Source organism: Oncorhynchus nerka, linkage group LG6, assembly GCF_034236695.1.
Source record: "Oncorhynchus nerka isolate Pitt River linkage group LG6, Oner_Uvic_2.0, whole genome shotgun sequence".
Lineage (NCBI taxonomy): Eukaryota > Metazoa > Chordata > Actinopteri > Salmoniformes > Salmonidae > Oncorhynchus > Oncorhynchus nerka.
In genome coordinates this window covers 26,077,285-26,091,899 of record NC_088401.1, presented here as the reverse complement: position 1 = coordinate 26,091,899, position 14,615 = coordinate 26,077,285, and the positions used below count along the sequence as shown (strand labels likewise).

General features: G+C 44.6%; 1 protein-coding gene across 1 annotated transcript in view; it reads left to right on the top strand.

Moving 5' to 3' along the window:
* kcnh2b (potassium voltage-gated channel, subfamily H (eag-related), member 2b) overlaps positions 1-14,615 on the top strand; it is a 317,198-nt gene that overhangs the window by 23,445 nt on the left and 279,138 nt on the right. The window contains exon 3 of the mRNA XM_065019434.1: positions 6,429-6,659. Within this exon, the coding sequence (XP_064875506.1) occupies positions 6,429-6,659 (231 nt within the window). The remainder of the gene's footprint in view (positions 1-6,428; positions 6,660-14,615) is intronic.

The window sequence follows — 14,615 nt, the reverse complement described above, 5'->3', positions numbered from 1 at the left end:
GGTGGCTGGTGTGTGTGTGTATTGGTGTGTGTAAGTCATACTGTCTCTTTCCTTCCCTGTGAGTTTCACTGGTTTGTCTTTAATCAGCCTCTCTTCTCTTCCTCTGCCTCTCTCAGCCAGAGCCTCATTAGGATGTGTTTGATAAGCACTACCCCCGGTGACACCCCAACCTCGCTACGCCCAAATGGAGCCTGCACACTTAACTGAACAAAGCATACCAGAGTAAAGTTTTCAAACTCTTCATTTTTTGGGTTTCAGGAAGCTTCCCAGGACAGGAAAAAGCTTTCCCTCTCCCCAAACATATTTTATGATTCTCACATTGTTGCAGTTCTGAAGGGGAAGAATTAACACTGATCTTTGTCAGCAGTTCCCTAGCAGTCATCCTGTGTGTGCCTCTATGGTAGGATATCTACTCCTGGCATACATATTAATATTTATTTTATTCGACTTCACCATTGTACATACATATCAACATTTCCTCACATCTCCTCCCGTAGGTCACCACCAAGCCTTATACATTTCATTTCAAGCATGTTTTGTCCAGCGATATCATTTGTAGCTAACCATTAGTACTCGCCAAATGTTTTAATTTTTTTTTCTTATTTCACCTTTATATAACCAGGTAAGCTAGTTGAGAACAAGTCATTTACAACTGCGACTTGGCCAAGATAAAGCAAAGCAGTACGACACAAACAACAACACAGAGTTACACATGGAATAATCAAGCGTACAGTCAATAACACAATAGAAAAAAAGAATGTCGGGTGTGCAAATGGTCGGGTGTGCAAATGGCGTGAGGAGGTAAGGCAATAAATAGGCCACAGTAGCGAAGTAATTACAATTTAGCAAATTAACACTGGAGTGATAGAAGAGCAGATGGTGATGTGCAAGTAGAAATACTGGTGTGCAAAAGAGCAGAAAAGTCAATAAAAACAATATGGGGATGGGGTAGGTAGGATGGGGTAGGTAGATTGGGTGGGCTATTTACAGATGGGCTATGTACAGCTGCAGCGATCGGTTAGTGGCTCAGATAGCTGATGTTTAAAGTTAGGGAGGGAAATATGAGTCTCCTGCTTCAGCGATTTTTGCAATGCATTCCAGTCATTGGCAGCAGAGAACTGGAAGGAAAGGTGGCCAAAGAGGTGTTGGCTTTGGTGAGATATACCTGATGGAGCGCGTGCTACGGGTGGGTGTTGTTATCGTGACCAGTGAGCTGAGATAAGGCGGAGCTTTACCTAGCATAGACTTATAGATGACCTGGAGCCAGTGGGTCTGGTGACAAATATGTAGCGAGGGCCAGCCGACTAGAGCATAGAGGTTGCTGTGGTGGGTGGTATAAGGGGCTTTGGTGACAAAACGGATGGCACTGTGATGGACTGCATCCAGTTTTCTGAGTAGACTAATGGAAGCTATTTTGTAAATGACATCGCCGAAGTCGAGGATCGGTAGGATAGTCAGTTTTACCAGGGTATGTTTGGCGGCGTAAGTGAAGGAGGCTTTGTTACGAAATAGGAAGCCAATTCTAGATTTAATTTTGGATTGGAGATGTTTAATATGAGTCTGGAAGGAGAGTTTACGGTCTAGGTATTTGTAGTTATCCACATATTCTAAGTCAGAACCGTCCAGAGTAGTGATGCTAGACTGTCGGGTGGGTGCGGGCAGCGAACAGTTGAAAAGCATGCATTAGGTTTTAAGAGCAGTTGGAGGCCACGTAAGGAGTGTTGTATAGCATTGAAGCTTGTTTGGAGGTTAGTTCACACAGTGTCCAAAGAAGGGCCAAATGTATACAGAATGGTGTCGTCTGTGTAGAGGTGGATCAGGGAATCAGCCGCAGCAAGAGCGACATTGTTGATATATACAGAGAAAAGAGTCGGCCCGAGATATGAACCCTGTGGTACCCCCATAGAGACTGCCGGAGGTCCGGACAACAGGCCCTCCGATTTGACACACTGAACTCTGTCTGAGAAGTAGTTTTGTGAACCAGGCGAGGCAGCCATTTGAGAAACCAAGGCTGTTGAGTCTGCTGATAAGAATACAGTGATTGACAGAGTTGAAAGCCTTGGCCAGGTCGATGAAGACGGCTGCACAGTACTGTCTTTTATCGATGGCGGTTATGATATCATTTAGTACCTTCAGCGTGGCTGAGGTGCAACCGTGACCAGCTCGAAAACCGGATTGCACAGTGGAGAAGGTATGGTGGGGCATGCGCAGATCATAGTTCAATTGGCCAAGGAAATGAACAGTCTTGCAGTCTTTGGGAAAATAGCTGGAAACAGTACCAGTGAAATTGAATTGGTTTTCATCCCACGTTCACTCCAATAGCTATTATTAAAAAGCTCAAAGTGTAAGCTAAGATTTTAATTTTCAACTATTTTACAAGTCAAATGCCACCCTATGTGCGTAGCATAGGGTACAAGCTGTGCCATATGGGAGATTGGATTTGGTCAGGGCCTTGCAGTGTTTTGTCCTTGCCCTCTCTTCCCTTTCCATACCTGGCTGGGAGTTGTTGTTTGTGATCTATCTGTGTTAGTGTGAATGTGTGAGAAAGAGAGAGAGTTATGAGGGAGCGGTAGTGACTGAGAGGAAGCGCGAGAGAGAAAGCTGGCGTGTTGTTACTGTATGTATGTGGCTTTTTCTTCTTCAGACAGTAAGAGCTGGTGGTGCGGGGCCAGCTGGTGGTGTGAGGCCCGTGAAGGGTGTTATGCATGTGTGTCTTTGTGTGTGAGAGAGAATAAGAGAAGACAGGTTTTTATTGTTGCTTCCCTGGGTTCTCTGGAACAGGTGAATGAATACACAGTGCCACATAACACACACACAACACGCACACAGTTTGTGATCACAAAATAAACTATCGCTGGGAGTGAGACACTAAGGAAGTCGATATTGTAATAACAGATAGTAAGCCAAGTTATGGCTTGGCAATTGATACACAAACCTGTCCCACACGCATACATCTTTGGGCCATTAACGGTTAGAATCGAACTACAGTTCAATACAGAACCTAATTACAATACCATAGTGTAATTTGGACAAGCGGATGTTATTCTTTAAACACTGTTTGTTAGTTCAGTCAAAAACCTAAAGCAAAGCAGTGCTTATCTGCCTTAATATCAGTTAAAATTGCCCATTTTGAACCCCACTTGGAATAAGTTCGCTTCTTATTTAAGAGTCACGATACATTGTGCTCAAGGTCTAGATTGACTTGCTGAACGAAAGGCAATTATGTGAGCAAAGTCTCGAAGCATTCTCAATGCTGAGACACTTTGTGCTTCGTGTGGTTTAGTCCTTGAAGAAGATTTACCGATGACAGCTCCTGTAAAGACCTCCAATAAATGGAATGGAAATGGCAAATGTGTCTAAAATATGTCAAGGCGGAGATACATCAAAGCTATATAAAAACAACACATTTTCAGTGGAAACTTGAATACAACCAGATATAAAGCATGGAGAAATGATAATGGACTTCTATATTCTATATTTCTAAGATCATCTTTGAGAACTAACAATCACCAAAATAAAAACAAGACAGTCGGAGAATGTAAAATTCCCAAAATGGCATGAAATGTGGGCCAATATTGATTTTGTTATGTTCGAGTCACTCAGATAGCATAAAAACACGTCATAAGCCATGGCAAAATGTGTAGAATTGCAGGAAATTTGCTGTAAAACTGCAAAAAAAAAATGCTCAGCCTAATAGCAAAATGTGTAGAGTTTGGGGAAATGAGCATTATAACTACAAATTTCTCTCCGCCCATGACAAAATGTGTAGAATTGCAGGAAATTAGCTTTAAAACAACAACATTTTGTCTCTGCGGCCAAGAAGGCCTAAAAAAAATCTGATCGGAGACCGTGCCATTGGCCACGCACACCACCACGTCCCACCAACGCTAATTTTGCCACCACTGTCGAAAAGAATCCTAGGGGACCACTGCATCTGAATAGAACAGAAATACTGCCCTGCTAATTTGAGAATAGCAAACATTCTTCCTCCCAATGTTCTTGTTAGCGGCCTTCAGATGTGTTTTGAGTCAGCCTGAGCAGTCATTCGTCCATGGTTCCCATATAACAAGACAGCTCATCATAGATGCAGAGAAAAGCGAGGATCAGTGCCAACTTAATTCCACCTTCATACACACACACACAAATGGCTAGCTAGTTTAGCGGTGCGCGCTAGCAGCATTTCAATCGGTGACTTCACGCACTCTGAGACCTTGAAGTAGTTGTTCCCTTGCAAAAGGCCGCAGTTTTTGTGGAGCAATAGGTAACGAAGCTTCGTGGGGGACTGTGGTCGATGTTTGCAGCAGGTCCCTGGTTCAAGCCCAGGTTGCTGCCAGGAGCGGGACAGAAGCGATACTGTTAACACTTAAATTCAGTGAATGTTACAATGCTAATGTTAAAAGCTACTGTAGCACTATCATAATCACTAAGGCTATGGTGAACTGCTAGTTTTAAAATGATAGCCAAAGCTATGGTGGGCTACTATCTATAGCACAGGGCTCTTCAACCCTGTTCTACCACACCTGATTCTAGTAATTAGCTGGTTGATAATCTGAACAAGATTAGTTACAACTGGGGTTGGAGCAAAAACCTACATGGCGGTAGTTCTCCAGGAACAGGGTTGAAACCCCTGCTATAGTGTGATTGCCAAGGCTATGTTCAGCTGCTAGCTATAGCGTAATAGCCAACACTATGGTGGGCTGCTAGCTCAAGCTATAGCATACATGGCCCTCCATCCATCTCTCCATGCTACACTATATATACAAAAGTATGTGGACACCTCTTCAAATGAGTGGATTCAGAAATTTCAGCCATACCCGTTGCAGACAGGTGTATAAAATCAAGCACACAGCCATGCCATCGCCATAGACTAACATTGGCAATAGAATGGCCATACTGAAGAGCTTTCAATGTGGCACCGTCATGGGATACCACTTTTCCAACAAGTCAGTTCGTCAAATGTCTGCCCTGCTAGAGCTTCCCCGGGTCAACTGTAAGTGCTGTTAAATCAAATCAAATCAAATCAAATTGTATTTGTCCCATGCGCCAAATGAAACAGGTGTAGACCTTACCATAAAATGCTTACTTACAAGCCCTTAACTGACAATGCAGATTTCTTTTAAAGTAAGTAAGAAAATATATGAAAAATACAAATAAAAAGTAACTCTATAATATAACAATAACGAGGCTATATACAGGGGGTTCCGGTACCGAGTCAATGTACTCGAGATAATTGAGGTAATGTGTATATGTAGGTAGGGCTATTGTGAAGTGGAAAAGTCTAGGAGCAACAACGGCTCAGCCGCGAATTGGTAAGCCACACAAGCTCACAGAACAAGATCGCTGAGTGCTGAAGTGCGTAGTGCATAAAAATCGTTTGTCCTCGGTTGCAACACTCACCACCAAGTTTCAAACTGCCTCTGGAAGCAACGTCAGCACGATAACTGTTTGTCAGGAGCTTCATGAAATGGGTTTCCATTGCCGAGCAGCCGCACACAAGCCTAAGATCACCTTGCGCAATGCCAAGCATCAGCTGGAGTGGTGTAAAGCTCCCCGCCATTGGACTCTGGAACAGTGGAAACGTGTACTCTGGAGTGATGAATCACACTTCATCATCAGGCAGTCCGAAGGACGAGTCTGAGTTTGGCGGATGCCAGGAGAACGCTACCTGCCCCAATTCATAGTGTCAACTGTAAAGTTTGGTGGAGGAGGAATAAGGTTCCGGGGCTGTTTTTCATGGTTCGGGCTAAATCTTAACGCTATGACATTCTCAACAATTCTTTGCTTCCAACTTTGTGGCAACAGTTTGGGGAAGGCCCTTTCCTGTTTCAGCATGACAATGCCCCCATGCACAAAGCGAGGTCCATACAGAAATGATTTGTCGAGATCTGTGTAGAAGAACTTGACTGGCCTGAACAGAGCCCTGACCTCAACCCCATCGAACATCTTTGGGATTAATTGGAATGCCGACTGTGAGCCAGGCCTAATCGCCCAACATCAGTGCCCAACCTCACTAATGCTCTTGTGGCTGAATTGAAGCAAGTCCCTGCAGCAATGTTCCAAAGCTAAGGATTTTATATACATATGTGGTAGAGGAAAGGTGTATATGTCAGAGAGAGGGGGGAGTTGACAGCTGCTTTAAGCCTGGGAACATCTTCCTTTGAAACAATGCAGAGTCTCATGGGTTGTAATAGGTTTAAATGGCTCCTCCACTGTGAATGCACAAGTTTGCACTAGTCACACACACCACACCAAACCACACACACACACACACACACACACACACACACACACACACACACACACACACACACACACACACACACACACACCTCTTGTTTCAGCAAACAACATGGTGCCACACACATGCACATACACACTTTGTATCTTCCCTACCATCTTCCTCATCTCCCTCTTCCTCTCATCCTCAGGTCGTAAGTTCATCATTGCCAATGCCCGGGTGGAGAACTGCGCCATCATATTCTGCAACGATGGCTTCTGTGCCATGTGCGGCTACTCGCGGGCTGAGATCATGCAGAAGCCCTGCACCTGCAACTTCCTGTACGGCCCTCACACCAAGCGGCTGGCCATCGCCCAGTTGGCTCAAGCACTGCTGGGCTCGGAGGAGAGGAAAGTGGAGATCAACCTCTACAGGAAGGACGGTAGGATGATATGCTGTGTGTGTGTGTGTGTGTGTGTGTGTGTGTGTGCTTGCTTTTTCATTGTAAGCTGTTGTGTGGCTGCCAGCCAAATAGCATTGCACTTCTGTTGTCATCGGAAGAAAAAACTATTTTCTGCCGAATGTGTTCTGTGGAGAAAACTATAGTTGCACGTCTCTGATCACTCTATTGAAGAAAAAATATATATATAAAACGTGACCCCTGTCAATACACAGCTGGTCTCACCTGCTCCCTCTTTCTCCCGTTGTGCTATTTATAAACAAACAAAAGCTTCATAATGTAAAATAATGTGACAGGTGACCTCACTGAGACTCCTAGTAAGGATTTACACTCAGTGTCAGAATAGGTCATTAACAATAAACTGAAACCAAAAGCCTTGTATTTGGTTCAAAGCATTCTCTTAGACCTTAACCTCAACAGGAGTTGTGCATCAAGCTTGTGACCATTGAACAAGTTGAAGAAGATGATCTCCTAGGAGTAACATGGTCAAGTCATATCAGTTATCATGGTCAAGTCATATGGGGTGGCAGGGTAGCCTAGTGGTTCGACTGTTGGACTAGTAACCGGAAGGTTGCAAGTTTAAATCCCTGAGCTGACAAGGTACAAATCTGTCATTCTGCCCCTGAACAGTGGCAGTTAACCCACTGTTCCTAGGCCGTCATTGAAAATAAGAATTTGTTCTTAACTGACTTGCCTAGTTAAATAAAGGTGGTCTAAGGCACTGCTTCTCAGTGCTAGAGGCAGTCACTACAGACCCTTGGTTGTATCACAACCGTCTGTGATTGGGAGTCTCATAGGGATGTCTGAATTTGTAAATAAGAATTTGTTTTTAACTGACTTGGCTAGTTAAAAAAATATTGACAAAGTTGTCGTGAAGTGTCTGTTATAAAAAGATGTTCTGTGTTTTTCAACACGAAGATCACCTGTACTGGTTGTTTGATCTTGTTCAATCCTGATTACTTCCTGGTAATATGGTCAGGTGCAGCGAAGAAAGACCTTGCAAAGCTGCAGCTGGCTCAAAAAAAGCAGCAATCCTTGACCTTAATGTAATGTGTACGCTAGGATTCGGGAAGCAAGTACAGGGAGTGAATTGAATGAATAACGAAACAAGACAAGAAACACGAGTTGCGTACAGACATGAAACAGAGTCAATTACGCCTGGGGAAAGAACCAAAGGGAGTGACAGATATGGCGGAGGTAATCAGGAAGGTGATGGAGTCCAGGTGAGTCTCATGAAGCGCAGGTGCGCGTAACGATGGTGGTAGGTGTGCGTAATAATGAATAAACCGGTGAAGTTGAGCGCCGGAGAGGGGGAGCGGGACCGAGACTTAACTGCAAACACAAAACTAGTCGTTCATGATTGAGGGTTGATGAGAAATGTACTACTTTTTTTCTAGTCTTTTTAAGGATCATTTGGGTGTTGAAAATGCCTGACTTGTATAATCTATTTGCATACCCTTCAAAACAGTATACATACCCCACCAGACTCGCCTTGTGGGTTTCTTCACAGTACCCAAACCAAAAACAGATTTAATGCCTCGCTCAGTTATGTATAGAGCCATGCGGTCGTGGAATGCGCTGCCACCAGAGGTTACTCAGGCAAAAAGTTTAGCTTTTTAAAAAACAGATTAAAAAACATTATTTCACAGCACCTCTCCTCTTTCTAAAAATCAAATTGAATTGTGCTGTATATAAGAATATGTATATATGAATAGTGTATAAGTAGTATTTTTGTTGTCTCTTTCCTATATATAACTCTTATTTAAAACATTTTATTGAATCTAATATCTTATGTTGATCTTGTCTATTACTGTGCTGTACTTTGTCATGTATTTGTACATTTGATGTGGACCCCAGGAAGAGTAGCTGCTGCATGTGTAGTAGCTAATTGGGATTATAATAAACTAAACTCCAAGTATCGGAATGCTGTTACGGTAGTAGAGCTAACTCCCTGGGTGAGATCCAGGGATACTGTATGTCGAACATTTTCCACCTGTGGAAAGAGCTGCCATTGGAAAGAAGAGAAAAAGAGAAAGCAAGACTGACGAACAGAGAGAGAGATACGGTATAGGTGATGAAAGAGAGAAGAACAGAAAGGAGTGGTATTTCTCAGTTCCTCTCCTAGCATTATGTGTGGGGATTAAGAGGAGAGCCAGCTGTATCTGTAGCAGCAGAGAGTTACATGACACCAGATGTTTGCTCTCAGCTGATAACTCACATTCTCTTGAGTGCTGCACCGGGCCACCCCTAGTCCACCAATCAGACTTTCCACTGTTTATACTCAAGAGTTATCGGTTTCGCCTGTATACACAACTCCCCCCTTAGCCTGCAATTGATGGAGAAAGAACCTCGTAATTCGTGTTTGTATTACTGTGTGTATGTGTGTGTATTGTGCTGACCCAAGTGCCCTACTCTGTTTCCAGTAGTTGCTACAATGCTAATGATAACAGTCAGCTACAATAGTATGACTCATTCCTACACTCAAACTGTATAGGCTCTAGAAAGTGATAAGAGTTCTAGAGAGTGTTGACAGCTGCTATCAACTGCTCGGATGAGGCTGGCACTGTCCATCTAAATGTGGAGAGTATCGAAGTACATTTCCAATCTGGAACATTGTCAAGTGTGCTCTTTTTTGTACAGCAGGAGGTGTGTTTGTACTGTCACCAGGGAGACCGTCAAGAGGCTCTCTGCGTCGCCAGGGTTACCCAGGTCCCATGTGATTGGGGGAACACAAGAGGGAGTCCCAGCCCTCCCCTTGGGCCCACTCTCCCTCCCTCCCTTCTCTCTTCAGTGTCTGATAGTCTTAGGACTTAGTCAATATGCGTTTTCAGGGGCAGGCCAGATACTCAATCTCTCACCTCTGATAGGTCAACAGGTCTCCCGTTTGGATCGAAACCCAACACACCCTGGGACCTCATACATAAGGCATGGTGTGGAAATGCAACGCCTCCTCCCTCCTTGTTCAAAGGAAAGAGTGAGGTGACAGAAAGGGGGAAGGAGGAGGGGATGGGAAGGGTAGTGCAGCGATACCCCGCTCCATTCATCTAATGCTGCTCTCTGGCATTAGCCTTCACCATGATGGATTAGCCTTTCTCTCAGGCTCAATTGCCCAACGCCGGTTTGACCGCCACTTAATCATTTTTTCCAGGTAAACTCCGCCACCACTGGTGCAGAAGTGGGGAGTTGGGGGACAGTGCAGAGTTGTACATCAGCGCTTGTTTCCCGTCAGCACACGGTCCTCTAACAGTCTCTCAATTTCAAAGAATCTGGACCTCTCGACTCAAGGCCACTGTGATCTGTTTTTTACAGACTGTTGCCTTTTCTGTCCCAGCTCTGTTCCAGTTCTAGAAGTGTAAACCGAAGCAGGTTGAAATAGACACAGACTCCCTGCTCTTGCTCTCAGTAAGCTACACTCAGACTGCCAGTCTCTTTGTGTGTGCCTGTTATCTCAGAGATCTGAGGCCTCCAGGGAGCAGGTACATGCTGCAGTCTGTGTCTCTGCATGGTAGCCCCCAGCAGCCCCCTGCTCATTGCCCACATCCGGACTCTGATTGGCCAGGAATGAGTGCCAAGGGGGCCCATAAATAGCCCTCATTTCTTTTAGTAACTCTGCATGCAGGCCTTCTGCAGCACCTGCCCTTTTTATGCTCCACTGGCTGGGCCAATCAGAGGCATCCCCCCTGGTTTTGGTAATGGTACCCACTCATTTTGGTACCCCTCATATTATTCAGAATTGAGTTTTTTCTCTCCATTTAGCTGACAAAGACACACAAATCATGTGTGGCTATAGATGTCCGTTTCACCTCCTCTTTGGAGTGGCTATCTGGAGTCATCTGAGATGACAGCTACAGTAAGCAGGCTTGTATGGGAGCCTTTGAGACACCAGGTGTCTATTTGAGCCTAGAGTAAGTCTCAGATGGCTGACAATAGCTTAAAGCCCCGGGCCTCTTCATGTGATTGCTTAGCAGCCGCAGGTAAGGAGTGTGCTCAAAACTGGCCCTGAAGTACTTGCTTTTTTATGGAGATGTCCTCCACGGCTGAATCAAACCACTAAAAGACCCACTGAAAATCAACGCCGTTATAAATGGCCCACACCATAAATTATCCTCATAATTAGAGATGTACACTGCAAAGCTTCTCAAGGCTCCTGCATCAATTTCTTATCATGTTTATTTTTCATGTTTAAAAGGCAAGTAGTTATTGCATTGGTTTCTTTCATCACACACAAGGTCTTGAAAAAGAGATTACATTCAGGTGCTTGTAGAATAGAATGCAGCATTAATGGCAGTGGAATGCAACTTGTTGCAGGTTTAGATGGTGCTGGTAATGTGTGATTCTAAATTTAGTTCAGAATATAAAATAGCACCTAGTTTTTTTTACCTGGTGTTTTATCTTTATTGCCTGTCAATTCAAATGTGTGGCTTGATTCTCTCTCTGTGTAAATACCTCTGTTTTCTCTTGATTTAGCTAGAGGAAGTTGTGAACCATCAAAGTATTTCAATCACGAAACATTTAAATCACTAATACAAAATGTATAGCATTAGCCCATTGCTGTCATTTGTTAGGTTCTGATGAACCCGTTTCTTTAGCCAAATTAAGTTCATGTTGTGTTTGCTGCCATATAATAGAATTACCGCTAGGCCTATAGGGCTACTCGCACTCAAACCATGAAAAGGAAAAAACAAAGAGGGCTGCAAAACTTCATTTAATGGCCCAATATAATAACCTGTACATATTGTCCCTATAAACAATGAGTTGAATTAGGCCTACTTTTGATAGTACCGTAATAAAGTTACTTTTGTAAATGTTTGCAGGCTATGCAGGCCTATAGATCAAATGAAATCAAATTTTATTTGTCACATGTGCCAAATACAAAAGTTGTAGACCTTAATGTGAAATGCTTAGTTACAAGCCCTTAACCAACAATGCAGTTCAAGAAATAGAATTAAGAAAATATTTACTAAATAAACTAAAGTATCATTTTTTTTAAAGAACACAATAAATAACAATAACGAGGCTATATATAGGGAGTACCAGACCCGAGTCAATGTGCATTGGTACGGCTTACTCAAGGTCATTTGTACATGTAGGTAGGGGTAAAGTGACTATGCATAGATAATAAACAGCCAGTAGCAGTGTAAAAACAAAGGGGGGTCAATGTAAATAGTCCAGTTGCCATTTGATGAATTGTTCACCAGTCTTATGGCTTGGGGTTGAAGCTGTTAATGAGCCTTTTGGTCCTAGACTTGACGCTCCGGTACTGCTTGCCATGTGGTAGCAGAGAGAACAGTCTATGACCTGGGTGACTGGAGTCTTTGACCGTTTTTGGGGCCTTCCTCTGACACCGCCTAGTATATACAGTAGGTCCTGGATGGCAGGAAGCTTGGCCCCAGTGATGTACTGGGCCGTACACACTACCCTCTGTAGTGCCTTACAATCAGATGCCGAGAAGTTGCCATACCAGGCGATGATGCAACCGGTCAGGATGATCTCGATGGTGCAGCTGTATAACTATTTCAGGATCTGGGGACCCATGCCAAATCTTTTCAGTCTCTTGAGGGGGAAAAGGTGTTGTCCTGCTCTCTTCACGAGTGTCTTGGTGTGTTTTGACCATGATAGTTTGTTGGGGATGTGGACACAAGGAACTTGAAACTCTCGACCCGCTCCACTACAGCCCCATCAATGTTAATGGGGGCCTATTCGGCCCGCCTTTTCCTATAGTCCACGATCAGCTCCTTTGTCTTGCTCACATTGAGGGAGAGGTTGTTGTCCTGGCACCACACTGCCAGGTCTCTGACCTCCTCCTTATAGGCTGTCTCATTGTTGTCGGGGATCAGGCCTACCACTGTTGTGTCGTCAGCAAATTTAATGATGGTGTTGGAGTCGTGGGTGAACTGGGAGTACAGGAGAGGACTAAGCACACATCCCTGAGGGGCCCCATTGTTGAGGATCAGCGTGGCAGATGTATTGTTGCCTACCCTTACCACCTGGGGGCAGCCCGTCAGGAAGTCCAGGATCCAGTTGCAGAAGGAGGTGTTTAGTCCCAGGGTCCTTAGCTTAGTGATAGGCTTTGTGGGCACTATGATGTTGAACAGCATTCAATGAACAACATTCTCACATAGGTGTTCCTTTGTCCAGGTGGGAAAGGGCAGTGTGGAGTGCAATAGAGATTGCATCATCTGTGGATCTGTTAGGGCGGTATGCAAATTCTTTGTTTTTTTGTTGTTGGTGACGTCGGTGTGTATTCCGGCGCCGATGGAACCGGAGGTGCCTAAGCCAGCCCATTGGGCTTCTACGCCCTGGCTGGCTCAAGAGGTTTCCTTGCCTCGGTTGGCTCGGCGGCTTCCCATCCCACGTCACTCTCCATCGGATCATCGGGCTCCCTCTCTGCAGCGGGATCGCCAGGCGTCTTGCCTCAGCCGGATCGCCAGGCGTCTTGCCTCAGCGGGATCGCCAGGCGTCTTGCCTCAGCCGGATCGCCAGGCTCCCATGCCTCAGCCGGCTTGCCAGGTTTTCACACTCCTGCCGGTTCATCGGGCTTCCTCGCCCCAACCGGCTTGCCACGGCCGGGTGGCGCCCCAAGAAAGGGAGGGGCACTGTCACGTCTGCTCCCGCTCTTCCCTCCCCCTGGCGCTTGAGGACGCCAGGTTGCCCTGCATCACTCACTCCTGCCATCCATCACGCACACCTGCTTTCCCTCGTCACACTCATCAGCGATATTGGACTCACCTGGACTCATTCATCACCTGTTTATTTCCTCCCCTATATTTGTCAGTTCCCCACGGCTGTATTGTAATGTTTTTGTCTTTAGTATTAGTTTGCTGACGCTGTTCCTGTCTCGTTCCATGTCCGTTATTTATTAAATATTTTACTACCCGTACCTGCTTCGTCTCTCCAGCGTCATTCCATGTGACATATTTATATTTTAAATATTAATATCATACAGTAGACGCCTAAGCCAATAGGCCAATGCATGCAATGCCCTGATGCATTTAGTGCTCGAATCTCTGACAACTGAAACATGAGGGGGACAATTATTGTTTTAGGAAAGTAAAATCCAATAAAACATTTTTAATATGCAACACATCAAAACAACAAATATATATATAACATTTTTTATAGGCAGTTAAGAACAAGTAACTGTGGATCATTAGGCAGATCTGAACGGGTTTCTCGGATCCGAAACAGCACAGGTCTGTTTGGGTCTGTTTTTCCACGGGCCTTTTCAGAATGGGTCTGACAGTCCTCAGATCAATCCAACTTTTTGGACCCGTGAAAACTTCTACTGTAGTGTGCATGTGTCCTAACATCCACGGTTAGACATCAACAGCACTATTTGTAAGAGTATGTACACATGTGAGCAAACACAGAAGCACACTGAGTGCCTTTCTAAACTACCAAAGTCAAGCTGAACGTGCCAAAGAAGAAATAACTAAGGGTAGGCATATATGCAGGTGATTGTAAGCATATATACATATAATTATCCACTATTTTTACGCCAACACAATTGGGCCTTTAAATAAATAAAATCTCATTGAATTGAATTAAGCATAACCCAATAAACCACAGTGCTACAATCACGATGAGTTCCCACTGTGCTAGCAGACTAGACCCAGGCGGTGTTATTGTGGTGTATGGTTTTCTCCTCTTTTGTTGACACCCGAATAATGAATCATGACAAGGCGCTGTGTGATAGCCGCGCTGCCGTGTGTCTGCCTCATTACACACTCAATGTACTGTGGTTGTGCGTGTGTGTGTGTGTGTGTGTGTGTGTGTGTGTGTGTGTGTGTGTGTGTGTGTGTGTGTGTGTGTGTGTGTGTGTGTGTGTGTGTGTGTGTGTGTGTGTGTGTGTGTGTGTGCCCCACTCCACCAGCCTCTCTCTCTCCGCAGGCCCAGGGAACCAGCTACACAAACAATCCCAACGGTTCACTTAACAAC